The 26,268-nt window shown below is 40.4% G+C and overlaps 1 protein-coding gene and 1 long non-coding RNA gene across 4 annotated transcripts in view; one reads left to right on the top strand and one right to left on the bottom strand.

The window, feature by feature from the left end:
- LOC103349679 (uncharacterized) overlaps window positions 1-26,268 on the bottom strand; it is a 170,017-nt gene that overhangs the window by 125,168 nt on the left and 18,581 nt on the right. For all 3 annotated transcript variants that reach the window (XR_011388800.1, XR_011388801.1, XM_070074418.1), the window contains exons 3-4: window positions 4,911-5,018; window positions 4,391-4,466 (exon numbers count right to left, since the gene is read on the bottom strand). Coding sequence is in view for 1 of the 3 variants with exons in the window: in XM_070074418.1 (XP_069930519.1) it covers window positions 4,391-4,466; window positions 4,911-4,945 (111 nt within the window). In the remaining 2 variants the exon portion in view is untranslated. The remainder of the gene's footprint in view (window positions 1-4,390; window positions 4,467-4,910; window positions 5,019-26,268) is intronic.
- LOC127493211 (uncharacterized) lies at window positions 14,253-26,017 on the top strand. The gene is made up of 2 exons (XR_011388802.1): window positions 14,253-14,296; window positions 16,483-26,017. It is a non-coding gene; the product is annotated as an uncharacterized lncRNA (long non-coding RNA).

Below are 26,268 nucleotides of genomic sequence, written 5' to 3'. Positions count from 1 at the left end.
AAGAAAAGTTAATGTTGGTGCCAAAAGTATTTGAAAGGCATGCATATGAGACATGTTTAAACAGTTCATGAAAATGCATATAATGAAAAGACTATGGACAGATTTCAAAAATTTTGGGCACCAAAGTAAACTCACCTTTAAATCCCATTTTCTGTGAACTCACTGAAGTAACCTTGTGTAAAATAATCAAGAAATACTAGTTCCTTTGTTTCTCATTCTGCTTTCTCTAGGGCATCTTAAACAGGCTAACACTGAACAATGACCTGAAGTATATTATTCCATCAAATCTGTATTACCAGCCCAAATATCCCTTCTTTCAGCTCAAGAACAATACATCTAGCTTCCTCAAGTGTCTGTAGGGCATTGCAGATTGAGTATGAACCTAACCAAACTCATTACTTTCCTGTTAAATGTGTTGCATTTGTGGTCTCAAATCAGTGAATGATACTGTCATTCATCCAGATGCCTAAAATAGGTGTACTAGAATCAGGAGATTGATTGCAGTTTCCTAAACAGTTCTAAGTCTTCCTATGTTGTTCATGTACACCCTAGGATTTCTGACCAACTCTTTCTAATCATGAAAAATTTAGCTTAAATATCACCTCCCCTTTGGATCTTTTAATATCAGTTAGGTAATATTACTTTTGTTTATGTACCATATTTTGTAACAAACTGTTTTATTCATTATTGTAAAATATTTTATAATTTTATTTATTATAATCTGGTTTAGTAACACATTTGAATATTTCTCTATTTTATTATATTTATACTATTTATTATATTCAAAATAATTATATTCATAATATATTTAGTAATAAATGTTCCTATTTCTTCTCCTACACTAACTTGGTCTGTGAGAACTTTCTGGATGATAGAAATGTTCCACATATGTGCTGTTCATAGCAGTAATGAATAGCTACATATGGCTATTTATTGAGCCCTTGAAATATGGTTACGTGTCTATGGGAATTCTTAATTTCATTTTTATTTTAGTTAAATTAGATTTTAAATAGTCACACATGGCTAGTACTTACTGTGATGCAGAGTGTAGCACTAAACTCTGAGCTAAGTGAAGACAGACTGTATCCTACTCGCTTTTATGCATCTGATACCTAAAACATAGTAGATTATCAATACATATGTGGTGAATAAATACATGAATAAAATATGTTACTGTGGTACAGCAGGGGAAGATCCACTTAACCAAAAACACCAGGTAATTACTACACGGAGGTACTGAAAAAATTAATAAATATTGATTTCTCAATGAAAAAAGTTAATGCAAATCAAAGAACAATACCAAATATAGTCTCTCCACAGAGATGAACTTCAGATATAAAAATATGTACATGTTGACAGTAAATGGCAGTAAAAGACATGTTAGGCAAACAGCCTCAGAAGACAAGAGTGACTACATACACATCGCATATGATGGATGCCAAGAGTAAGAACATTATCAGAGATAGACATTGTGTAACAATAAACAAAACTTCGCAAAAAGACACAAGAATCATACTTGTACTTGTGCCCAATAAAACAGGTTCAAACTACATGAGATGCAGAAGTAGCTAAAGGGAGAAATAGGCAAACCCATAATGATAGCTGGGATTTTAACACAACTCTCAGCCACTGATAGAACCAACAGATAAAAGATCTGAATAATACTCATCTTCTGATCTTTACCTAACTGGAGTTTATAGAGCACTACACCCACAAATGCCAGAATAAACATTCTTTTTAAGTGCATATATAATGTTTACCAAGATAACCACACTGGGCCATAAAACAAGGCTTAATACATTTAAAAGGTCTAAAATAATGTACACTGCTTTGTAACCTCAATGGATTTGAATTAGAAACCAAGAACATCAAGATATATAGGGGGAATAAAATCCACATATTTGGAAACTAAAAAGGATGCTTTTAATAATTTATGAAGCAAATCACAAATTTGAAGCAAATACTTCAATATTAGTGATAATGAAAATATACCACATCAAAACTTGTGGGGTAAAAAACTAAAGTAATGCCTAGAGAGAATTTACAGGTCTTAAATGTTAATTTACTATAAAGTAGGAGAAAGATATACAATCAATAACCTTAGCTTTCACAGTAAATCTAGAGAAAGAAGAGCAAAGTAAGCCCAAAGTAGAAAGAAAGTAATAAAGATAAGAAGAGATCTGTATATAAAGATAATTAAAAATAAATCTTAATAAAGAATGGGATGGGAGAGAGAGTAGGGAGTGAGACAGTTTGTGGGTGGGAGGGCAAGTATGAGGGAAAAACTGCTATATTCCAAAAGTTGTACCTATGAAATTTATATTTATTATATAAAAGCTTTCTAAAAAAAGATAAATCAGTGAAATAGAAAACGAATGATAGAGAAAATTAACACACATAAAATATTTTTATAGATAACAAAGTTGATAAACCCTAGATAGACTGATCTAGAAATAAATAGAAGAAAATGTCAACACGAGGAATAAATATGTGAATATATTACAGAATCCACAGATAATTTGTACAACTTTTATACTAATGATTTCAACAATTTAGAAAAGGACACAGTTTCTGAATGAGACAATTTCCCAAAACTGACACAAGATGAAATTAAAATTTGACAAGTCCTGTTTCCATTTCTAAAATTGAATTTGTTATCAAAATCTCCCTTCAAGTAGAATTTTGGGATCAGATTCATTGGTGAACTCTGTTAAACAATTAAGCAAGAAAGAATAGTCACAAATCATTAAAATTATAGTAGTACATTATTCAAAACTAACGGTTATATAAAAATATACAACAAGGTTCGACAAAGCTACTTGCAGCAATACTGACACACATAGGCATTTCTTTCTTTGTTTTGTTTTAATTTTTTTCCTTTTTAAATTTCAGCTACCACATATAAGGAAGAACATGCAATACTTGTCTTTCTGTATATGAGTGAAATTGTCATCTTTTCATTTGATTGTTGTTTATAGCCCTTGCTTATATTCCCACTGAACTAGGGTCTTCTTATTATTGAAATCCTTATTTAGTGGAACATTTAGCCTTTCACCACAATGTAAAATTAAACATGTTATCTTAGAAACTAAAGAAGAGCCGGTGCCGTGGCTCAAAAGGCTAATCCTCCGCCTTGCAGCGCTGGCACACCGGGTTCTAGTCCCGGTCGGGGCGCCGGGTTCTGTCCAGTTTCCCCTCTTCCAGGCCAGCTCTCTGCTGTGGCCAGGGAGTGCAGTGGAGGATGGCCCAGGTGCTTGGGTCCTGCACCCCATGGGAGACCAGGAAAAGCACCTGGCTCCTGCCTTCAGATCAGCGTGGTATGCCGTCCGCGGTGGCCATTGGAGGGTGAACCAACGGCAAAGGAAGATCTTTCTCTCTGTCTCTCTCACTGTCCACTCTGCCTGTCAAAAAAAAAAAAAAAAAGAGAGAGAGAGAGAAACTAAAGAAGGAGGAAAGAAAGAGGGAGGGATGGAGGGAGTATCATATATTCTTAACACTTTGTCTATGAACTACATTGAATCTGTTCTCTTTGTATTAAATTTATATTAACATGAAAAAATAAAAGGGCCAGCACCATGGCGCAGTAGGTTAATCCTCCACCTGTGGCTCCAGCATCCCATATGGGTGCCGGTTCTAGTCCCGGCTGCTCCTCTTCCAATCCAGCTCTTTGCTATGGCCTGGGAAAGCAGTAGAAGATGGCCCAAGTCCCTGAGCTCCTGCACCCACGTGGGAGACCCGGAAGAAGCTCCTGGCTCCTGGCTTTGGATCGGCACAGCTCCAGCCATTGCGGCCATTTGGGGAGTGAACCAACGGAAGGAAGACCTTTCTCTCTTGTCTCTTCCTCTCACTGTCTGTAACTCTACCTCTCCAATAAATAAATAAATAATCATTAAAAAAAAAAAACATGAAAAAATAAAGTAAAAAAAAAAACAGAAAGCAAAAAAAGAAGAAAGAAAAGATAATAGTACACAACACTTTCAGAAACATATCCTAGCAAAAGAGAAAATACTTTTCTGTGTGTTTTGACGCCAGCCTGAGTCTTATGCTAAACCTGACAAAAAAGTTTCAAAGAAGGAAAATTAAAACAGTAGTCAAGTTGGATACCTAGTTTGCTTTCTTTCCCCACTGCCAACAGACAGAGTATTCTGGATTTGGGGAAAGGGAGGTCTTGCTGGCTGGCTGGCGGATTACCATATCAAACTTTTACACATCCTCCAATTGCACATGGAAGATAATGAGGCCAGAATTGGACGTCTTTAGGTTTCTGCCAGATCTAAATAGAAGCTTGATGAAGAAATGGAGGAAAACTGGCTCATAATTAATATCTGATCAGCTAAGTAAACATTATTGTCAAACACTGAGAACTGTAATTCCAAGAACTAGTACTCACAGGAGAGTTTTTAAGATGATTCTGCACCAGCAACAGTTGATTTTTCCAGTCATCTGTACAATCTACATGGTGAATACTGAAAATAAATAAACTACATGCAATCAAGTGATAATGAAATCAGAACACAAGCAGGAAAAAAAGAATGAGATTTCTGCACAGGAACCAATGTATAAATCACAGCTATGCTCAGAACTCCAATGCAGAGGAAGAAAACAGAGAACAAGATGAAGACATCTTACCCTTGAACTTCAAAAAAGCATGAAAGCAAGGATTGCCTCAAAGTGATATTCTAAGTTTTGTTCTTATACAACACAAATCTGAATAAACAATCCCCAAAGATCTCTTTTCTCCTGATAATGTTCAAGCACTCCTGGAGTGCAGGGTGCATTCAGGTGAGGAAGTTTTGAGAAAGTTCTTGGAGACAACAGTTGTCAACACATCGCTGTTTGTAAACAGTGCAGACAGGTGCTGGGGATCTGCAGGAGTTCTACTGGGGGACACCAGGAAAGGAGGGACTCACTTTTTTTGTCCCATCACTGATAACAGGGTGAGCATAGCGGCACGGGGCGGGGGGCGGGGTGTGGAGCAGTCACCAGCACTGGTGATCTTCACTGATGAATCTCCAGCCCTGAAAGAGAAATGTGGGATTTCTGCCTTCTGAAGCTGATGCACAAATTTTTGACAGTGAAATTTCATGCTGTAATAACCTAAAAATGGGGAATGAAGAAGAAGCCTGGTGTGGTCTGGCTTAGATTGCCTAGCGGACTTGCCTCCAAAATCAAAGTCATGGCAACTATAAAAGTAGTAACCCCAAGTGTCTACATATTCTGCTGTTATTTGCCTTAAACACATATTTGTCAAAATCAGTTGTTTGTTGTGGGAGTTTCTATTGCTTTGGGAGCAATTAAAGATGTTTATTCTTCCTCCTGTCAATCACAATGGCTTTTAGAACTCCATAAGATAACTTCTGACCTCTTCCAGAACAATGAAGAAGGAGGCCAATGAGCTGAAGAAAACTTGCCATTCCCAATGTAGTGGTAGGCATGATGCTTTTGAAATCTTTGTGAAACTCCTGTAATAACTTGTTTTATGTTTAGATGGCATAGAGGATGACACCAATGTTAGATGGAATAAGTTTATGGCTGGTTGAGCTTCTATTCTTTGTAGTGCATTAACAGATTTTGATTTAATTACCATTGTTGTTCATAAAAGTACCCTATTTTTAAAAAGAGCCTTTGCGAAAAATAGCCACACCCCTGCTGTCTTGTGTGCAGCCAGCAGCTTGACTGCAGAGCTGCATTCCGTGAAGTAACGGGAAATACTTGTGATTGCACAAATTTTGATTTGAGGAAACCCTGGATTTTGCAACCAAATTTGATTTTGAAATGAAACTTCCTGGGAGAATTCTCAGAACTCAGCAAGATAATCTGGAATATGCACTAAACACTGCCAATTATTATAAAGAGATATTTAGTGGTTCAAGAGTGAAGCCTCTTATTATTCACAACCTTAAAGACGTTTTCCACAGGTCCTACACGTTGAGCACTGGTAGTCTCAGTCATAGAACAGCTCACACTCAGCACACACTCGTGCCAGTGCGCGGAAGCACCCTATTCAGTCCGGACACGCTCTCTGCCAGCCTTCGTTGTTGGAGGATCAAGCAAAAACACAGACGCATGGGCACAGAGTTTCCATCCACCTTGCATAAAGCTCCCTGCTTGTCCTGCTTCAATGTTTCCCTTATAATCTATGCACAGTTGAATGTCCGGAATGTTCTTCCTTGATGAATGTTTAGAATGAAAGCTATGAAGCTGGATGAGAATATCTTGAAACATAACTAAGAAACACTTCAACCGAAAAGAAGTCACATAAGGTAATTTCACTTAACACAGGGCTGATCTAAGACATGCCTTAATTTAATGGAAGCCACATATGTCATTTAAACCAATGATTCCTTCAAGAACTTTGGAAATTACTGAAAGTACCAAGAAAATGATTGAAAATGGGTTTTTTTCTTTATATTTGCTTGATTTTTGGAGGAAACATCCTCAGGTATATGTCAGACAATAATTTTTTTTCCCTTTGGCCTAGAATCTCCCACTGAATGCATTAAACATTGATAATATTAAATGGCCATTGTTTAACTTTAATTATTTCAAGATCTCTCTTTTCAGAAGACAGTATTAAAGGAAATGTTCAGTTTCTATGTGATTTCTGTTGGCATTCTGGGGATATTTTTGTCCACACATCTATCAGGTTTAAAGTTACAAGTTGTTTAAGCAAATAAATGAATGTTGGCCAGATGTGGGGAGAAGGAATATATTTATAAAATATAGCATAGCATTGTCTATTGCCTGGTTCTGTTTTCTGTTGTTATAACTGAATACCACAGGATGAGTTATTTATAAAGAGTAGAGGGCTATTTAGTTCATGGTTCTAGAGGATGGGAAGTCCAGAAAGACAATACCAGCCTCCAGTGAGCCTTCCTCCTGCATCAGAACCTGATAGACAGCATCCCATGGTGAGACAGAAAAAGCGTGCTAGTGCCTGTCTTCCTTCTAAACAAAGAACTGTAAAGAATGTTTCCATGAGTATGGTGATATACAAACTGCAGGAGTATTCTTTTGTTTATAAAAGTAGTAGTTTTAAATTATAAGATCAAATTTTTCCATTGATTATAGCTCTAAAAATAATGTAACATAAACAAAAATTAATTGTGACCATAAGACTCAGAAATCATCAAAAATGGTATTTTGGGGGTGATCTTCCTAATCTATATATGATTTCATAAAATTTGTATGATGTATTTTTTAAAGATTTTGGGGCCGGCGCTATGGCTCACTTGGTTAATCCTCCGCCTGCAGTGCCGGCATCCCATATGGGCGTTGGGTTCTAGTCCCAGTTGCTCCTCTTCCAGTCCAGCTCTCTGCTGTGGCCCAGGATGGCAGTGGAGGATGGCCCACGTGCTTGGGCCCTGCACCAACATGGGAGACCAGGAGGAAGCACCTGGCTCCTGGCTTCGGATCGGCGTAGCTCCAGCCATAGCGGCCATTTCAGGGGTGAACAAATGGAAAAGGAAGACCTTTCTCTCCGTCTCTCTGTCTCTCTGTCTCTCTCACTATCTAACTCTATCTGTCAAAAAAGATTTATTTATTTATTTGAAAGGCAGAGTTACAAAGAGGCAGAGACAGAGAGAAAGAGGTCTTCCATCCACTGGTACAGTCCCCAGATGGCTGCAATGTCTGGAGCTGGGCAGATCTGAAGCCAGGAGCTAGGAGCTTCATCTGGGTCTCCCACGTGGGTACAGGGGCCCAAGGACTTGGGCCATCTTCCTGCTTTTCCAGGCCATAGCAGAGACCTGGATCAGAAGTGGAACAGCCAGGACTGAAACTGGCGCTCATATGGAATGCCAACACTGTAGGCAGAAGCTTTACCCAGTATGCCACACAGTGCTGATAAATTTTTAACCTCGTATTTTCACATAATTTTTCATCTTCAAGATTCCTTGAGATTCAACAATTTTGTTTGCTTGTAATATGGCAATGCTAGCTTTCTTTTCAACATATTATAACTTTTTGAATTGCATTTAACTGAAAACTCTATCCAAATTGCACTTCCAATACCTGTCTATTTCTGGCATATCTGCTAAACTCATGGACGTTGCACAGTTTCCAATCCCTTAGCCAAAGCATCACTTTAATATTGAACAAGTACAACTCAAGGAAGTAATTATGGAGCAAATTTATTTTTGTTGTCTATGGTAAGTTTTGTACCCTTAGTTCTTCCTTTGGCCCTGATGAAATTCAGGGCAGGTCACAATACTGAACATTTCAACATCACATTTAAATATCCTGTCACAAGTGCAACCACAGCAGCGGTCGCCTGTCTGCCAATTTCTCAGCAGATCAATCTGTTCCAAGGCCTTTGTCGATCATGTTCTCTGCCAGGGACTGAACTGGGTCAGTTGTGCTCTCGCTCAGGAATTCCAAAATTAATTCCAGGATAAAGTTTATCTCTTCACATGGCCTGCAACCGTGACCCCATGCTGGAGGCCAGAGTAGGGCAGAATTCAGAGAGGAAGAAAACAGCCAATACAGAAAGGAGAAGCAGAGATGGGCCGAGAGCACTTCCTGGAGTCTGTCAGCTGTCAGTTGCTGGGTTGAACTTCCTCCTGGCACTCCAGCTGCATTCCTAACTTTGGGTCTGTGAAACCCCTCACTCATTTTAACACTCAATTCCCAGCTAATTTTTTGGTTAAGGTTCTTTTTAAAAGGCCCAAATAAAAAAATAAAATGGCTACAAGAGGATTTTTTCCCTACAACCAACCAACAACCCTGCCATGTATGTTTGGCTTTTTCCACGACCAAATCGCTCATTCTAAGGGTTCATTTTGCATAAACGTGGCAGTGTTTCTTTCTCATGCACCAAAGTGCTGAACATCAAGCTACCCCGATCATTTCTGCTCTACAATACTTCGCTGTCAAGCTAAAACATATATTTTCTGGGCTAGAGAGAGGAGACTGTCAAAAAAGTACTTGGAATTTTTTAAAGATTTTTTTGCATTTTTTATTTCATAAATACAACTTTAGGAACATAGGAATTCTTCCCACCATACCCAACCTCCCACCCGTCTTCATCCTCCCTCTCCTATTCCTAGTCTTATTTTTTACTAAGACCTATTTTCAATTAACTTTATACAGAAGATTAACTCTACTAGGTAGAGTTCAACACTTTGTATGAGAAAGAAAAAGAAAAAGGAAAACCAAAAAAAAAAAAAACTTCCTCAACAGTCTAGTCCTCCTCCCTCTATTATTCTCTTATTTTTACTGAGATCTATTTTCAATTAACTTTATACACGTAAGATCAACTCTATGTTAAGAGTTCAACAATTAGTATAAGAGAAAAATAAACAAAAAAAATTGTTCCTCAACAGTCAAGACAAGGGCCATTCAGAGTCATTGCTTCTCAAAGTATCAATTTCACTTCCACAGGTTGCCTTTTAGGTGCTCTATTGGTTATCACAGGTCAGGGAAAACATATAGTATCTGTCCCTTTGGGTCTGGCTTATTTCACTAAGTATGATGTTTTCATTTTCATCGATTTTGTTGCAAATATTGGCTTTTTTTTTTTTTTGACAGGCAGAGTGGACAGTGAGAGAGAGAGAGAGAGAGAGAGAAAGGTCTTCCTTTTTTTCCGTTAGTTCACCCTCCAATGGCCGCTGTGGCCGATGCACTGTGGCCTGGTCTCCCATGCGGGTATAGAGCCCAAGGACTTGGGCCATCCTCCACTGCACTCCCTGGCCACAGCAGAGAGCTGGACAGGAAGAGGAGCGACCGGGACAGGATCCAGCACCCCGACCAGGACTAGAACCCAGGGTGCTGGTGCCACAGGTGGAGGATTAGCCTTTTGAGCAGCGGCGCCAGCCAATGACTGGCTTTTTTCACTGCTGTGTAGTATTCCTTTTTGTACATATCCCATAATTTATTTAGTCTTCAGTTGATGGGCATTTGGGTTGATTCCATGTCTTTGCTATTGTAAACTGAGCTGCAATAAACATGGGGGTACAGATAGCACTCTCATATGCTGATTCATATGGCTGGGTCATATGGTAGCTCTGTATTCAGATTTCTGAGGTAATACCATACTGTCTTCCATAGCGGCTTTACTAGTTTACATTCCCACCAACAGTGGATCAGGGTACATTTTTCCTCACATCCTCACCAGCATTTGTTGTTTGTTGGTTTCTGTATGAAAGCCATTCCAATGGGGTGAGGTGAAACCTCATTGTGGTTTTGATCTGCATTTCTCTGAAAGCATTTTTTATGTGCCTGTTGGCCATTTGTATTTCCTCTTTTGAAAAATGTCTGTTTAAGTCCTTTGCCCATTTCTTAACTAGGTGGTTTTGTTGTTGTTGCGTTTGTTGATCCCTTTATATATTCTGGTTATTAGTCCTTTATCAGTTGTATAGTTTGCAAATATATTCTCCTATTCTGTCGGTTACCTCTTCACTTTGCTGATTGTTTATTTTGAAGTGCAGAGGCTTCTCAATTTGATGTAATCCCATTTGTCAATGTTGTCATTGATTGCCTGTGCCGCTGTGGTCTTTTCCAAGAACTCTTTGCCTATACCAATGTCTTGCAGAGTTTTCCCCAATGTTCTCTAATAAGTTGATGGTATCGAGTCATAGATTTAGGTCTTTAGTGCATTTTGAGTGGATTTTTTTAAAAGATTTTTATTTATTAATTTGATAGGTAGAGTTACAGACAGTGAGAGAGAGTGACAGAGAGAAAAGTCTTCCTTCCATTGGTTCATTCCCCAAATGGCTGAGACGGCTGGAGCTACGCCGATCCAAAGCCAGGAGCCAAGAGCTTCCTCCTGGTCTCTCATGTGGGTACAGGTGCCCAAGCACTTGGGCCATCCTCCACTGCCTTCCCAGGCCACAGCAGAGAGCTGGAGTGGAAGAGGAGCCACCGGGACTAGAACCCGGTGCTCATATGGGATGCTGGCATCACATGCAGATTAACTTAGTGTGCCACCGTGCTGGCCCCCATTTTGAGTGGTTTTAATGAAAGGTGTAAGGTAAGGGTCCTGCTTCATGCTTTTGCATGTGGAGATCCAGTTTTCCCAGCACCATTTGTTCACGACCCTGTCCTGGCTCCAGGGATTAATTTTAGCTCCCTTGTCAAAGATAAGTTGGTTGTAGATGCTTAGATTGATTTCTGGCATTTCTGTTCTGTTCCAATGGTGTATTATGCTAGCTTCATAGAAAGAATGTGAGAGGATTCCTTTCACTTGAATTGTTTTGAATAGCTTGAGAAGAATTGGAGACAGTTCTTTAAATGTCTGGTAGAATTCAGCAGTGAAGCCATCTGGTCCTGGGCTTTTATTTGTTGGGAGGGTCTTTATTACTGTTTTGATTTGATTTCTGTCTTGGTTATTGGGATTTTTAGCTCTTCTGTGTCTTCCTGGCTCATTTTAGTAGGTCATATGTAGCCAGGAATCTATCCATTTCTTCTGTATTTCTCAATTTGTTAGCAGGCAGCTCTTTGCAGTAATTTCTGAGGATTCTATTACTGTGGTGTCTCTTGTTACATTTCCTTCTTCATCTCTAATTTTATTAATTTGGGTCCTCTCCCTTTTTTTTTAATTTGAGCCAATGGTGTGTCAATTCTTTTTATATTTAAAAAAAAAACACCAGCTCTTCATTTTGCTGATCTTTTGTATTTTTTATTTAATTTTGTGGATTTCTTCTCTAATTTGAATTATTTCTTTTCTTCTACTAGTTTTGCATTGGGTTTGCTGTTGTTTCCCTAGGTCCTTGAGATGCTTTGATAGCTCATTTATTTGGTGCCTTTCCAGTTTCTTGATGTGGGCACCCATTGCTATAAACTTTCCTTTTAACACTGCTTTTGCTGTATCCCAAACGTTTTGATATGTTATATTGTCATCTTCATTTGTTTCCAGAAATTTTTTTTATTTCTCTTTTGATTTCTTCAGTGACCCAGTGTTTGTTCAGGAGCATGTCATTCAGTCTCCAAGTGTTTGCATATGTTGTGGAGATTCCTGAGTTGTTGGTTGCCAAATTGATTCCATTATAGTCAAAGAAGATGCATGGTATGATTCCATTTTTTTTTTTAATTTGCTGAGAATTGCTTTATGGCCTAGCATGTGGTCAATCCTAGAGAAAATTCCATGCACTGGTGAGGAGAATGTGTATTCTGTGGCTATAGGTTAGAAAGCTCTGTAAGGTATCTGTTAAGTCCATTTGGTCTATAGTGTCGATTAACTCTGTTTTTTCTTTGCTGATTTTCTGTCTGGTTGATCTGTCCATTGCTGAAAGTGAGGTATTGAAGTCCTCCATTACTATTTTTTCTTGTTTTTTAAATATTTTGTTGATTTATTTGAAAGGCAGAGTTACAGAAAAGCAGAGACAGAGAGAGAGAGGTCTTCAATCCACTGGTTCACTCCCCAGATGGCCACAATGGCCAGAGTTGTGCTGTCCTGTATCCAGGAGCCAGGAGCTTGGTGCAGGGGCCCAAGGACTTGAGTCATGTTCTACAGTTTTTTCAGGATGTAGCAGAGAGATGGATCAGAAGTGGAGCAGCCAGGACTTGAACCAGTGCCCAAATGGAATGCCAGCACTGCAGGTGGTGTCCTCATCCACTACACAGCACTGCCTCCCTCATTACTGTTGTACTTGAGTCTATGTCTCCCTTTAGATCCATTAACATTTTTTAAACAGCCAGATGCCCTTTAATTGTGTGTGTATACATTTATAATAGGCACATCTTCCTGTTGAACTGATCCCTTAATCATTACATAGTGCCCTTCTTTGTCTCTTTTAACAGTTTTTGTGTGTTAAAGTTTATTTTGTCTGATATTATGATGGCTACAGCAGCTTAATTTGGTTTCGGTTAGCATGGAGTATCTTTTTCTATCCTTTCACTTTCAGTCTGTGAGTATTTTAGTTGGTGAGATGTGTTCCTTGTAGGCTGCAAATAGATGGGTTTTCTTTTTTAATCCATTCAGCCAGTCCGTGTCTTTTAACTGGAGAGTTGAGGCCATTTACATTCAAGGTGACTATTAATAAATAATGACTTGGCCCTGCCATTTTCCCATAAATATTCCTATTTTTTTACTTTGAATTTCCTTTGTAATTTTACAGGGATTTTCTGCCTTCATCTTCTTTTGTAGTGATGACCCTTTTCTGTGTTTCTGTGCGTAGCACAGCCTTAAGCATCTTTGTATGGATGGGTGGTGACAAATTCTTTTAATTTCTGTTTTTTAGGAAAGGTCTTTATTTTACCTTCATTCAAAAATGAGAGCTTTGCAGGATATATTATTCTGGGTTGACGGTTTTTTTTTTATCTTAAGACTTGGAATGTATCTTGCCATTCTCTCCTAGCATGAGGGTTTCTGATGAGAAGTCCACTGAAATTAACTGGAATTCCTCTGAAAGCAATCTGGCATTTCTCTTGTGCTCATTTTAGAATATTTTCTTTATGTTTTACTGTGAAGAGCCTGACTACAATGTGTCGTGGTAGAGATATTTTCTGGTCATGACTATTAGGAGTTCTATGTGCTTCCTGTACTTGGATTTCCCTTTCTTTCTCTAAATTATGGATGTTTTCTATTACTATTTCATTGAAAAGGCCTTCTAATCCTTTCTCTCTATACACACCTTTAGGGACTCCTAAGACCCATATGTTGGATTATTTGCTAGTATCCTGTAGATCTCCAATAGTGTCTTTTGGTTTTCTAATTTCTTCTTGTTTTTGGTCTGACAGAGTTTCCAGAGATTTGTCTTCTAGCTAGGATATTCTTTCTTCTGCCTCACCAACTCTGTTAAGACTTTCCACTACATTTTTTATTTGATTTATTGAATTCCTCATTTCTAGTGTTTCATTTTGATTTCTAAGATCTCAATTTCATGGTAATAATTTTCATTCATAGCATACATACTTCTTTTTAGTTCGTGAATTTGCTTCTGTTTGCTTCTGAGTAATCCGATGATTCGTTTTTTGAATTCTGTTTCTGGCATTTCCTCAATCTCTTCATCTTCACCTTCTAATATGAAAAGTTGTAGAGATCCTTTGGGGGGCTCACAGTGCCTTCCTTATTCTTATTTCTTGAATTTTTGCCCTTTTTTTTTGGCATTTGTAGAACATTTTCTTGTCTGATGGCTTTTGTCTTTAGTCTGTGTCTCTGTGACTTAGTGGGACATCTATACTTTAAGTGAATACCAAGACATGTGTGCTGGGTGTGGCCAGGGTACTGTGTTCAGTATTCTAGGGTGGGGCAAGTATCCAGGGTAGCACCCAAGTTGGGTGAGGTAGCTCTCCTCTGTTTAACTGGATGGAGAGGAATGGTCACCTCCGTTGGTGTGGCCAGCCTTTCTCCTCACAGGTGAGGAGCACCCTGGTGTTAGTCCCCAGTGAGCTCAGGACTCATCCACACTGCTTTATGAACAGCACATTTGATCTGCAGTCTTTCCTGTGAGCAAGGTTCCCTCTGCTGTGAACTTCTGTAGGCAACCAAGGAGCTCAGAGAGTGCAGAGAAGCCCAGGACCTAGCCACACTCTGTCTCCTGTGCAGTCACTGTTTTCTCAGACTCAGCTCCCAGGGCTCTCCGGGTAGTGGATTGTCAGTGGGGCCACTCTGCCCCACCAGCGAGTCCTTCTATAAGGAAACTGAGGTGTTCCCAGAGCCGCTGTCTGTGTGTGGTCCTCCTGACCAGATTCAGTGTGGGTGGGGAAGGTGGGTTTTTCTCACTGGTTCAGGCCTTGGTTCGCAGATGTGCAAAGTACCTGCCTACTGCAGCTCCGATCACTTCTCCATAGTGCTGGGCGTGTAGGAGAGTCCCTCAGGTGGCACTTCCCCTCCACAGGGGCAGCTCCCCCAGCCTCCCGTTGCCAGGCAACTGGTATGGTGCAGCTGGTGTGGAGGAGGAAAGAATTCTGTATTGTTGTAGCCCTAGCTGACTGGGTGGAGGGTGACCCCCTGTTATTGCTGGGCACAAGCACAGGAGGTGGGGTGGCAGCTACCTGCCTATGTCCAAAAATGGTGTGAGCCGCCCCTGCTGACTGCAGGTCTCTGCTATAGCAGGAGTTGGGAGGGGGACTGGCTGCCTTTTTTTTTTTTCTGCCTCTGGGTGCTTGGTCACCTGCTGTCTTAGGGGGTCCACATGTAACTCTAAAATCAGTTCACCAAGCTCTCCCTCCCACTGTATCAGCAGTGCCATGGTCCTGTAGATTCCCCTCTCACCTGGTTTGCTGGGGCGGGCATCTTCCTCCCTGGATCCAAGCTTTTGTTGTCTTTTCTTGTATATTTGTTCTTTAGGTGCATGTCTGGACAGTTTCTACTGCTTTTGCAGAGTTTCCTGCTGAAGTTCCCCTGCAGCTTTATCCTAAGAGTGTACTTTCTCCCCATTTTAATTTTCTTTATTTTTAAAGACTTATTTATCTATTTAAAAGGCAGAGTCACAGAGAGGCAGAGGCAGAGAGAGAGAGAGAGGTCTTCCATCTGCTGGTTCACTCCCCAGATGGCTGCATTGCCCAGAGCTGGGCCAATCTGAAGCCAGGAGCCAGAGGTTTCTTCTGGGTCTCCCACATGGGTACAGGGGCCCAAGCAGGGGCCATCTTCTACTGCTTTCCCAGGCCATAGCAGAGAGCTGGATTGGAAGTGGAACAGCTGGGACTTGAACCAGCGCCCATATTGGATTCTGGCACTGCAGGTAGTGGCCTTACCTGCTACACCACAGTGCCAGCCCCTCCCCTTTTTAAAATATTAAATATTAATTTCACCCCATGTAAATCAGACCATTCTGTCCTTATTCAGCCATCTTGGAATCCCCTCCTCCAGTACTTATAGTTTGATATTTGGTGATTCCTTAAGATTCGTTGTTTTTAAATCCTAATCCCTTCCTGTTGTCCTTGGAAAGGCAATCAAATGTTGTTTATCATTTCAAATGTGTCAGTAATTTTAATACCATAAAAATAAAGCACTTGAATATTTTTGGCTTTTGAATATTAGTGAGTTCTGTTTTTAGAAGTTCATATTGGGTTCATCATAACCAAGGGGTTTCCAAAAGTTCATGGGAAACTGGAAATAAAAGATAAGTGAAGTTTCCCTGAACTTGCAGAAGTTTCCTTGTGTTTTCAGTGATGAAGGCAAAAAAAAAAAAAAGAAATATATTCACATTGCCAAATAAAAACCCAGTATTACCAACATAATATTTTGATTATACATCTTAAGAATGTTTAGAAAACTAATAGCAGTCAATTAACACAACTCTAAAATATCTTGATAACTAATTTTTTCTCCCATGATTGAAGAAAATTATCTTCACAATTAATATGGAAAGACTGTCTACTTGGGGTATTGTTGTTTAGGAGGGCAGCATCTAGGAATATTAGCTTTTGGAAACTTGATTTCTCTGCATTTCTCCAAGAAACACCATTTTCACACTGTTGCAAAACTTAACTAAGTGAACCAGGCAAAAACTATTTAGTTTGTATTATGTTAGGCCATGGGTATCATAAGAGAAAAAGAAGATGAGATGTGAACTTTGCCCTCATTTTCCTTTTAAATAGTGAAGAAGAAATATAAAGTCACAGTAAACAACAGGACAGCTTGGAGGGATGCGGATGCTGACACAAAGGAGCGAGAAATGGGACCACAATAAACACAGACGCCACGAGTAGAGGACACAGGCAGAGTTCATCCTGCATTTCCCACAACTCTTTTGTTTTTCCCTCCTTGCACATCACTGATAGAATGGACGGGGAAATGAGAAAGAACATCCCAGGGGAAGACTGATGTGATCTGGGGCCTGAAGGAAGACGCAGGACTGGCGACAGTGAAAGGCTGTGTTGAAAATATCAACCAAAAAGACACAGAGATGCAAATGTGCTCAGTTTTACACAGAAGCAGCTAGCCATCCTGGAATCCAAGTGTATGTAGGCAGCCAGCGGGAATGACACCAGGTGAGCATGGTGGACAGAAAAATGTCAGAGGAGTTTAGATGTGGAGCAGCAGAACACTGGGAATCGGTGTTGGGCAAGGTTATGCAATATGTAATGGAGGGGTGGGGACTGGAGCCGGGCAAACTAACTAGGGCACCATGGGAGTGATCCTTCTGTGACATAGCAGGGACCTGATCCAAGACAATGTCAGTACAGATGTGGGGAAGAAGGGGACCTTTTCAGGGAAGCCAAGTGTCTGGTCCTGAGCATGCCAACATGGAGATGACACCAGGACTTCCCGTCCACAAGGAGTACGGGCAGGGGAATGTGGTGCAGCAGTTAAGACACAGCTTGGGATGTCTGTGTTCCATATTAGAGTGCCTGGGTTCCTATGCTGCTCCTGCTTCTGAGACCAGCTTCCTGCTAATGCATACCCTGGGAGGCAGCAGGTGATAGCTGAATACCTCGGTTCTCATTACCCATATGGGAGACCCTGATGGAGTTCTGGTCTTCTACCTTCAGCCTGGCCCACCTTTGGCTGTTGTGGGCATTTAGGGAGTGGACCAGCAGACAGAAGATCTCTGTCTGTCTCTATCTCTTCACCTTTCAAATAAAAATAAATAAATAATTTTTAAAAATGAATAAATAAAATGAGTGTGGGGATACAAAGCTGGAGCGCTGGGGACATGACAGAATGATGAAGTAGACTGATGAAGATTGAGTAGTCACTGGCATAGAAATTACAGCTGAAGCTAAGAAATTGGAGGAGATTTTGGAATGAAAGATATGAAGGGAAGAAGAGAAATCTGAGGAACACCTGCATTAGGGCATAGGGCTAGTAAGAGGAGCAGAGTGCAGAGGGAGCACGCAGCCTGGGTTGTGAGACTCAGGGCTGCCCAAGGATTAAAGAAGCAGAGTGGTCATTACTAGTGCAGGAGGAACTGGGATGATCCAGAAAGTGAACACCTTTAGGAGATGAGGTTCAGTAGTGATCTGGGACTGGAAGGCAGATTATGCAGACAAAGGAGGGAAGGAGAGGTGAGAAAGAGCCAGACAAGGGCAGAACGAAGCACAAGCTCTGATGGCCTCTCCAAGTGAACCCTGGCCCCACAACACTGGACAATGTAGTGTGCAGAAGTTTACCTAAGTCTCAGTGCAGCAGGTTAAGTAGTGCCTCCCAAATTCACACCCTTCCCAGAACCTCAGAACATGGTCCTATTTGGAAAGAGTTCTTGTAGGTATAATTAGTTAAGGTGCGGTGAGGCTGGAGCAGGGTGAGTCCATAATTGCAAATGACAGGTGTCCCTATAAGAAGGAAAGAAACACACAGGGAAGAAAGCATGTGGCAACAGAGGCAGAGACTGGGGTCAAACAGTTACAAGCCAAGAAATGTGAGGGATTGAAGGCAGCGTCAGAACCTGAGAAAAGGCACAGAGTGGATTCACCCCAGAGGCAGCAGAGGAAGCATGGCCTTGCCTATACCTTGTGTTTAGACTTCGGGCCTACAGGACTGTGAAATATATTTTTTCTGTTGTTGTGAGTCACCAGCTTGGGGTACTGTGTCGTGATGGCTGCAGGAAACTAATCGACTGGTTGCCTTTGTCCTTAGAGCGAGGATCATGCTTTCCTCTCAAGGTGGAGGAGCAACAGGACAGGAAAACACTGAGCACAGTGCTTGCTCCATAGAGAGAACACACTTAAATATTTGTCAGAGTTACTGTTAAATACCCAAATATGAAACAAAACATTCTGATTATCTGATTTTATTTTTTACAAGATTTTATTTATTTGAAAGGCAGAGTATGGGATGGGGAGAGACAGAAAGAAACACAAAGAGATCTTCAGTCCACTGGTTCACTCTCCAAATGACCACAATAGCCAGGTCAGGGCCAGGCTGAGGCCAGGAGCCATGAACTCCATCTGGGTCTCCCACATGGGTGACAAGCGCCCAAGCATCTGGACTGCCTTCCACTGCCTCCAGGTGTGTGACTAGGAAGCTGAATTCGCACCTGAACTGGCACTCTGATAGGGGATGGTGCCAGCATCATAAGCAGCGGCTTAACCGACTGCACCACAACACTGGCAGCATTCTGAGTTTAAAGGGAAAAATCAATATTGTTGGCTTAAATTCTGATTTAAAACCAGGCTACCTTTTCAAAGTAGCTTTTAAAAATTTTTGTGTAGTACATCAGTTTTTTATAGAAAGACTTAAACAGCCTATGTGGCTGCTCTGACTGCAGCAATGATGCAAATCTCAGGCATGTGTTTCTAACTGAGATCTACTCAGCAAATTCAAAGTAAGTGAAATTAGGTTCATGGATTTTGCCCTTCCTCCTCCTATCTCAGAACCTAAGAAGTAAATTGCGTTGCTTTGCAAAGTTTTACAAAAGAACAGAAAGGAACAATGACTTGAAAATACTTAATAACCATCTAGCCATACCCTGTTCAGACTTTCAGAAAGGATGGATGAGCAAGGGGCAGAGGGCCTTTTTAAATATAGCCCCCTCTATATCTGACTTTCCTGGAGGTCCTGGGGCAGGGGTTGGGGTCAGTAACAAAAAGCCACCATGAGCTCTTTCATTTATTTCCTTTTTTAAATATCTGGTAAAACACTTTAATATGAGATCCATCTTCACAATGAGATCTTTTTAAAGGGGCCTCTCATTATACAGTGCCTAGTGCTCACCCTGGAGTAAAATCAATTCTATATCCATCTTTCTACTGCTTTCTGTGCACCGTATTTGACAGAATACTGCACTGTACTCTATTTCAAGGTAGAAATCAGCTCAGTTACCAGGAGGTTGAAATGGAAGAGGAAACGCTCTTGGCAGCCAGACTCAGAAGCAGGAAGTGCTCCTGGGGAGAGGGACCAAGTCACGTTTTGTTGTGCAATTTGCTGGCTATGTGGAACCATTGGGCTAATTTGGAGAATGACACCTTGTCATTCTTGCCTAACTTGCTGTATTGCTCAATAAATAGATGTGAATTTTATTTTAAAATATTGGCTTCCATTCCTTTGGTCATCAGCGAAGATGGAGAAACTAAATGAAGGAGTTGACTATTGTATTGTTACACACATTTTCTCAGGCTAGGAATTGGGCCACATGACCTGGCTATGAGGAATGCCATTCATCTTTGCCTATTTTTATAACTCCCTCAGCACTTGTGGAATATAAACCTGTGATGGAGTAGACACATATATGAATACACTAATGCATATTAGGTATTATATAATTTATGTAATATATTTACTGAGTAAATACGTTATGACATATAAATATATATTTATCATTATATATACAATAATGTATCATAATGTATAATAGTTATATGTTGTAGATATTGTACATATTATAATGTAACAAAGATTCTGTAGTATATATACATTTCTAATAATAACACGTATGTGTATATATAAGTGGATACCCAGTCACAGGTTTGTTTTTGCTTATTTTTTTCTTTTCTTTTTAAAATAGATTTATTTATTTGAAAGGCAGTTAGAGAGACAGAGGTGTGCACACACACACACACACACACAGAATTTCTAGCTGCTGGTTCACTCCCCAAATGGCTGCAATAGCCTAAGCTGGGCAGAATCCTGGAACTTCATCCAAGTCTCCCACGAGGGTTCAGGGGCTCAAGAGAGACAGGGGCACACACACACACACACACACACACATAGAATTTCCAGCTGCTGGTTCTCTCCCCAAATGGCTGCAATGGCCTGAGCTGGGAAGAAACCTGGAGCTTCATCCAAGTCTTCCACGTGGGCTCAGGGGCTCAAGGACTTGAGCAATCTCCAGCTGCTTTCCCAGGTGCATTATCAGGGAGCTGGATCAGTAGTGGAGCAGCCAGGACTCCAACTGACCCCCATATGGCATACCGAAATTGTAGGGAGAGGCCTAATCTGTTGTACCACAATGCTGGCCCTGCCTTAGTTTGCCTATGTTTCATTCTGCCATAAACAGATGCTAAGGTCTTTGACATAGGAAAAATGTCTTCTATTTGTTAACACACATCCTTAGTATTATGAGAGAAAAGTGAAAAACATTATAAACTTGGGTTTAATATCATATTTCTACAGTAGGCCAGATGTTCTCACTGTCTTCCTGGTAACCTCAGATGTTCACTATATGAATACAAATAAGTTGTGTTATCTATGGCAGCATCAAAAATGGCCATCGAGACTTACTGCTCTAGTCTAGGGGAAGATAGTTTCAAAAAAGTAGAGAGAGTACAATCTCAGGGAAGAGTTAGGGAGAAAGCTAGAGTGGAAACACCATGCAAGTTAGAGGGATGCTGTGGATCTTTGTGCAGGGTGTGGACACACAGCAGGAGCACAGACAAAACACAGGACCCTAGCAGTTGAGAGCCTCAGCACCACCTTTGGAGATTGAGGTGAGACCACACTGCAGCAGCCCAAGCCACTGGCAACAAAGCTGCGGGGAGAGCCTGGTGTGAGTCTGGCTTGGAGCCCTGTATGGGACAGTGTACCTGCCAACCTAGAGGTAAAAAGGGGGCATGTTTCTCTCTCCCTGACCACCCGACAATGGCGTCCTTAACTAGCTGAGAGAGGGTGAGCACTGTTGTGGACATACATAACAGCTGCACCAGCTTGTGTCTGAGCACTGAGCAGCCAGCTGAGGGGAGAGGCCTGAGTCTGGCTGGGAGAATTGACAGGGGGCTGGGCATCTGTGACATTGTAGGTGGGGGCTATGAAAATACTTTGGCTGTGTGGGAGGGTGTAGGGTGTGGCTGGGTCCCTGGGTAGTCACTGTGGGCAGCTCCACAGGCTCAGGGTTCATTGATTGTCTGGGTAGGGGCATTGCTTGGGAACCGTGCCCATAGTCAGGACTAAACAGATCCTTTGTGTGATTTTGGTTGAATATTGTACCCACTGGGACTAGAGCCCAGACATTTTTTGCCTTGGAGGAGAGGGGGTGAGTGTGAGACTACACCAATAGAGCTGATCCAGTGATTTAAAAAAAAAAAAAAAAAGAGCTGCCATGCCCACTTTGGTGTCACCTTGGAGACTGCCATCACCCTGGAGCACTGAACAGAGCTCCCTAGCCACAGGACACATATCTGGGTATTCACTGAAAGAGCAGAACTCCACTAAGCCACAGATAAAAGCCATGGGGGGGGGGGCAATAAGTATCTCCACAAATGCCTAAAAATAAACGAAGAAATTCAGGAAATAAGAATAAGGAAGACAACATGACCCCCACAAAGGAACACAGCAACACTTCAGTATTAGAATATGAAGATGGAGGCACTGAAGAAATGCTGGAAATGTAATTTTAAAAATTGATCATAGGATAACTTAGATGTATTCAAAAGCAAATCCATGAATTAAAGAAATCCATACATGACATGAATGAAAAATTTTCCCATGAAATTGAGATTATAAAGAGAAATCAAAATGAAATATTAGAAATGAAAGATTCAATAGATCAAATAAAAAATGCAGTGGAAAACCTTAACAACAGATTCAGTGAGGCAGAAGAAAGAATATCCAAGTTAGAAGACAAATCTGGAAATTTTTACAGTAAGGCCAAAAAAAAAGAAATTAGAAAAATTAAAAATTTATTGGACATTTGTGTACTATCAAACAACTGAACATATGGGTCTTAGGAGTTCCTGAAGGTGTGGAAAGACAGAATGGACTACAAGGCCTTTTTAGCGAAATAATTACAGAAAACTTACCCAATTTGGAGAAAGAAAAGGATATCCAAGTAGAGCAAGCACACAAAACTCCTAATATACATGACCAGAAAAGATATTCACCATGACATATTGTAAAATCAAACTTTCCACAATACAATATAAGGGAGATTCTAAAATGTGCAGGAGAGAAACACCAGATTATTTTTACAGGATCTCCAATTAGACTCATGGCTGACATCTCATCAGAAACCCTACAGGCTGGAAAAGAAGGTTGAGATATAGTTCAAATCTTTTTTTTTTTTTTTTTTGACAGGCAGAGTGGACAGTGAGAGAGAGAGAGAGAGAGAGAGAGAGAGAGAAAGGTCTTCCTTTTTGCCGTTGGTTCATCCTCCAATGGCCGCCGCGGCCAGCACACCACGCTGATCTGATGGCAGGAGCCAGGTGCTTATCCTGGTCTCCCATGGGGTGCAGAGCCCAAGGACTTGGGCCATCCTCCACTGCACTCCCTGGCCACAGCAGAGAGCTGGCCTGGAAGAGGGGCAACCGGGACAGAATCTGGCACCCTGACCGGACTAGAACCCAGTGTGCCGGCGCCGCAAGGCGGAGGATTAGCCTATTGAGCCGTGGCGCCAGCAGTCCAAATCTTAAGAGAAAAAATTGTACCCTGCAAAGCTCTCATTTTTGAATGAAGGTGAAATAAGGACGTTCTATAACAAACAGACATTGAAGAATTTGTCACTACTCATCCATCTTTACAAAAGATGCTTAAGGAAGTGCTATAGACAGAAACACAGAAAGATAGCTATCATTATGAAAGAATGTGAAGTCAGAAAATCTCCCCGTAAAAGTACAAAGGAAATCCAAAGTAAACAATAGGAATATTTATGGGAAAATGGCAGGGCCAAGTTGTCACTTATCAGTAGTCACCTTGAATGTAAATGGGCTCAGCTCTCCAGTAAAAAGATACAGACTGGTTGAATGGATTAAAAAAGAAAACCCATGTATTTGTGGCCTACAAGAAACATGTCTCACTGACAAAGATACTCATAGATTGAAAGTGAAAGGATAGAAAAAGATACTACATGCTAACAGAAACCAAAACAGAGCTGGTGTAGCCATCCTAATATCAGACAAAATAGACTTTAACACACAAAAACTGTTAAAAGAGACAAGGGCACTATGTAATGATTAAGGGATCAAGTCAACAGGAAGATGTAACTATTATAAATGTATATGCACCCAATTACAGGGCACCCGGCTATTTTAAAAAATTGTTAGTGGATGTAAAGGGAGACATAGACTCCAATAAAATAGTAATGGGGGACTTCAATACCCAACTTTCAGCAATGAACAAATCAACCAGATAGAAAATAAGCAAGGAAACAGCAGAGTTAATTGACATTATAGTTCAAATGGACCTAGCAGATATATACAGAACTTTTCATCCTAGAGTTGCATAACACATTCTTCTCACCAGTGTATGGAACTTTCTCTAGGATTGACTACATGCTGGTCATAAAGCAAGTCTCAGCAAATTCAAAAAAATCAAAATCATACCATGCCTCTTCTCTAACCACAATGGAATGAAGCTGGAAATCAACAACTGAAAAATCTCTAGAGCAGATGGGAGAATGAACAACATGCACCTGAATGAAAGTGGATCACAGAAGAAATCAAAAGAGAAATCAAAAAATTTCTGGAAATGAATGAAGACTGCAATACAACATATCAAAACTTATGGAATATAGTAAAAGCAGTGTTAAGAGGAAAATTTATAGCAGTTGGTGCCTACATCAGGAAACTGGAAAGGCACCAAATAAACAAGCTATTAGTCCATCTCAAGGACCTGGAAAAACAATGGCAAATCAAGCCCAAAATTAGTATGAGAAAAGAAATAATTAAAATTAGAGAAGATATAAAGAAAATTTAAAAAATGCAAAAGATCAGCAAAATGAAGAGCTGGTTTTTTGAAAAAATAAACAAAATTGATACACCATTGGCTCAGCCAGCCCAAAAATAAAGAGGGAGAAGACCCAAAGAAATAAATCAATAAAGTGGAGGTGAAAAGTGAAATATAACAAGTGATACCACAGAAATAAGAAGAATCATCAGAAATTACTACAAAGAGCTGTATGCCAACAATCCAGGAAACCTAGAAGAAATGGATAGATTCCTGGACACATACAACCTACTAAAATTGAGCCATGAAGACATGGAAAACCTAAACAGACCAATAACCAAGATGGAAATTAAATCAGTAATAAAGACCCTCTGAACAAAGAAAAACCAAGGACAAGATGTCTTCACTCCTGAATTCTACCAGACATTTAAAGAGGAACTAACTCCAATTCTTCTCAAGCTATTTAAAACAATTGAAAAGATGGGAATCCTCCCGAACTCCTTCTATGAAGCCAGCATTAGCTTAATTCTTAAACCTGAAAAAGATACAACAGAGAAAGGGAACTACAGACCAATTTCCCTAATGAATATGGACACATAAATCCTCAACAAAATATTAGCCAATTGAATCTAACAACACATCAGAAAGATCATTCACCCAGACAAAGTGGGATTTATCCCTGGTTGCAGGGATGGTTCAACATTCACAAATCAGTCAATATGATACATTACATTAACAAACTGAAGAACAAAAGCCATATGATTATCTCAGTAGATGCAGAGAAAGCATTTGAAAAAAATACAACATCCTTTCATGATGAAAACCTTAAGCATATATTCACAAGGTAACTCTGCCTCATTTTGGCCATCTTTTCTGCCATGGGCAATGTCTCTAGTATCTCCTTTTGTCCTCATAATCATAGTGCTATTTCTACCATGTATAATTAACTTATTCCAAAGGTTCTTGCAGGAGTGAATAACTGCTATATCTCAAGCTGCCTTGCAAGAGCAACAAAAGACAGCTCATCTTCCTCCATCAATCCAATCTCAGCATAGACCCCTGCTCAAATCCTGGCTCAATGTCTATGCCCCATATCAGCCTGAAGTAGCCAGAGAAATAGATGCCCCTTTTCCTTATCTATACTCAGAGTCAGGATTGAGGGAACAAAGACTCAGCCATTCTGATTCATTGTCCAAAACATACATAAATATTGTAATGTATTCTTGGTCCTTAAATCTCAGTTGGGTCTCACACCCTGTTGCCTTCATACCCCACCTCCCACAGCCACCTGAAAGGCCAGTTGCTGGGACACCTGAAAGACCAGTTCCAGGAATTCCCCTCCGCCTGCTGCCCACTACCATACCCCCATCCCTGGCCCTCCTAAAATATAAAAAAGCCCAGCCCCTGGGGGTTGGGGTCTTCTGCCACATGTTCCATCAATGTGCATGCCAGCGCCAGCAGTTGGTCACCCATCTCTGCAAATTTATTTTCTCTGAATAAATCCAGTCTGGCTGTAATAAAAAAAAATGGCCATTGGGAAAATTTACATGCAAAGTTGCAATGTTTTCTACAATAAATATTTCCAATTGAAATCAATTTATGGTAGGCTGGGTTGAAGAATGTCATTGTACAGCATTTTAAGATGGAGTAAAGTGATGGGGATCACATTTTCTAGGCAATGTAAAAAAATGGAGTTAGAATGAGTGCAGGATCCACTCTCCAGGAAAAGGTCTTTTTCTGCTTGGTGGTAGCAGAATTTTGTGAATATTCAAGATTCACTCAAATTGTTTGTATTTGATTTAAAAAAATTGAGAGCGTCTGAGTTTCATCTTTAAACTAGATTCACC

This window comes from Oryctolagus cuniculus, chromosome 5, assembly GCF_964237555.1.
Source record: "Oryctolagus cuniculus chromosome 5, mOryCun1.1, whole genome shotgun sequence".
Classification (NCBI taxonomy): Eukaryota; Metazoa; Chordata; class Mammalia; order Lagomorpha; family Leporidae; genus Oryctolagus; species Oryctolagus cuniculus.
Note: the sequence above shows the minus strand (reverse complement) of the source record. Positions and strands in the feature narration are given on the sequence as shown.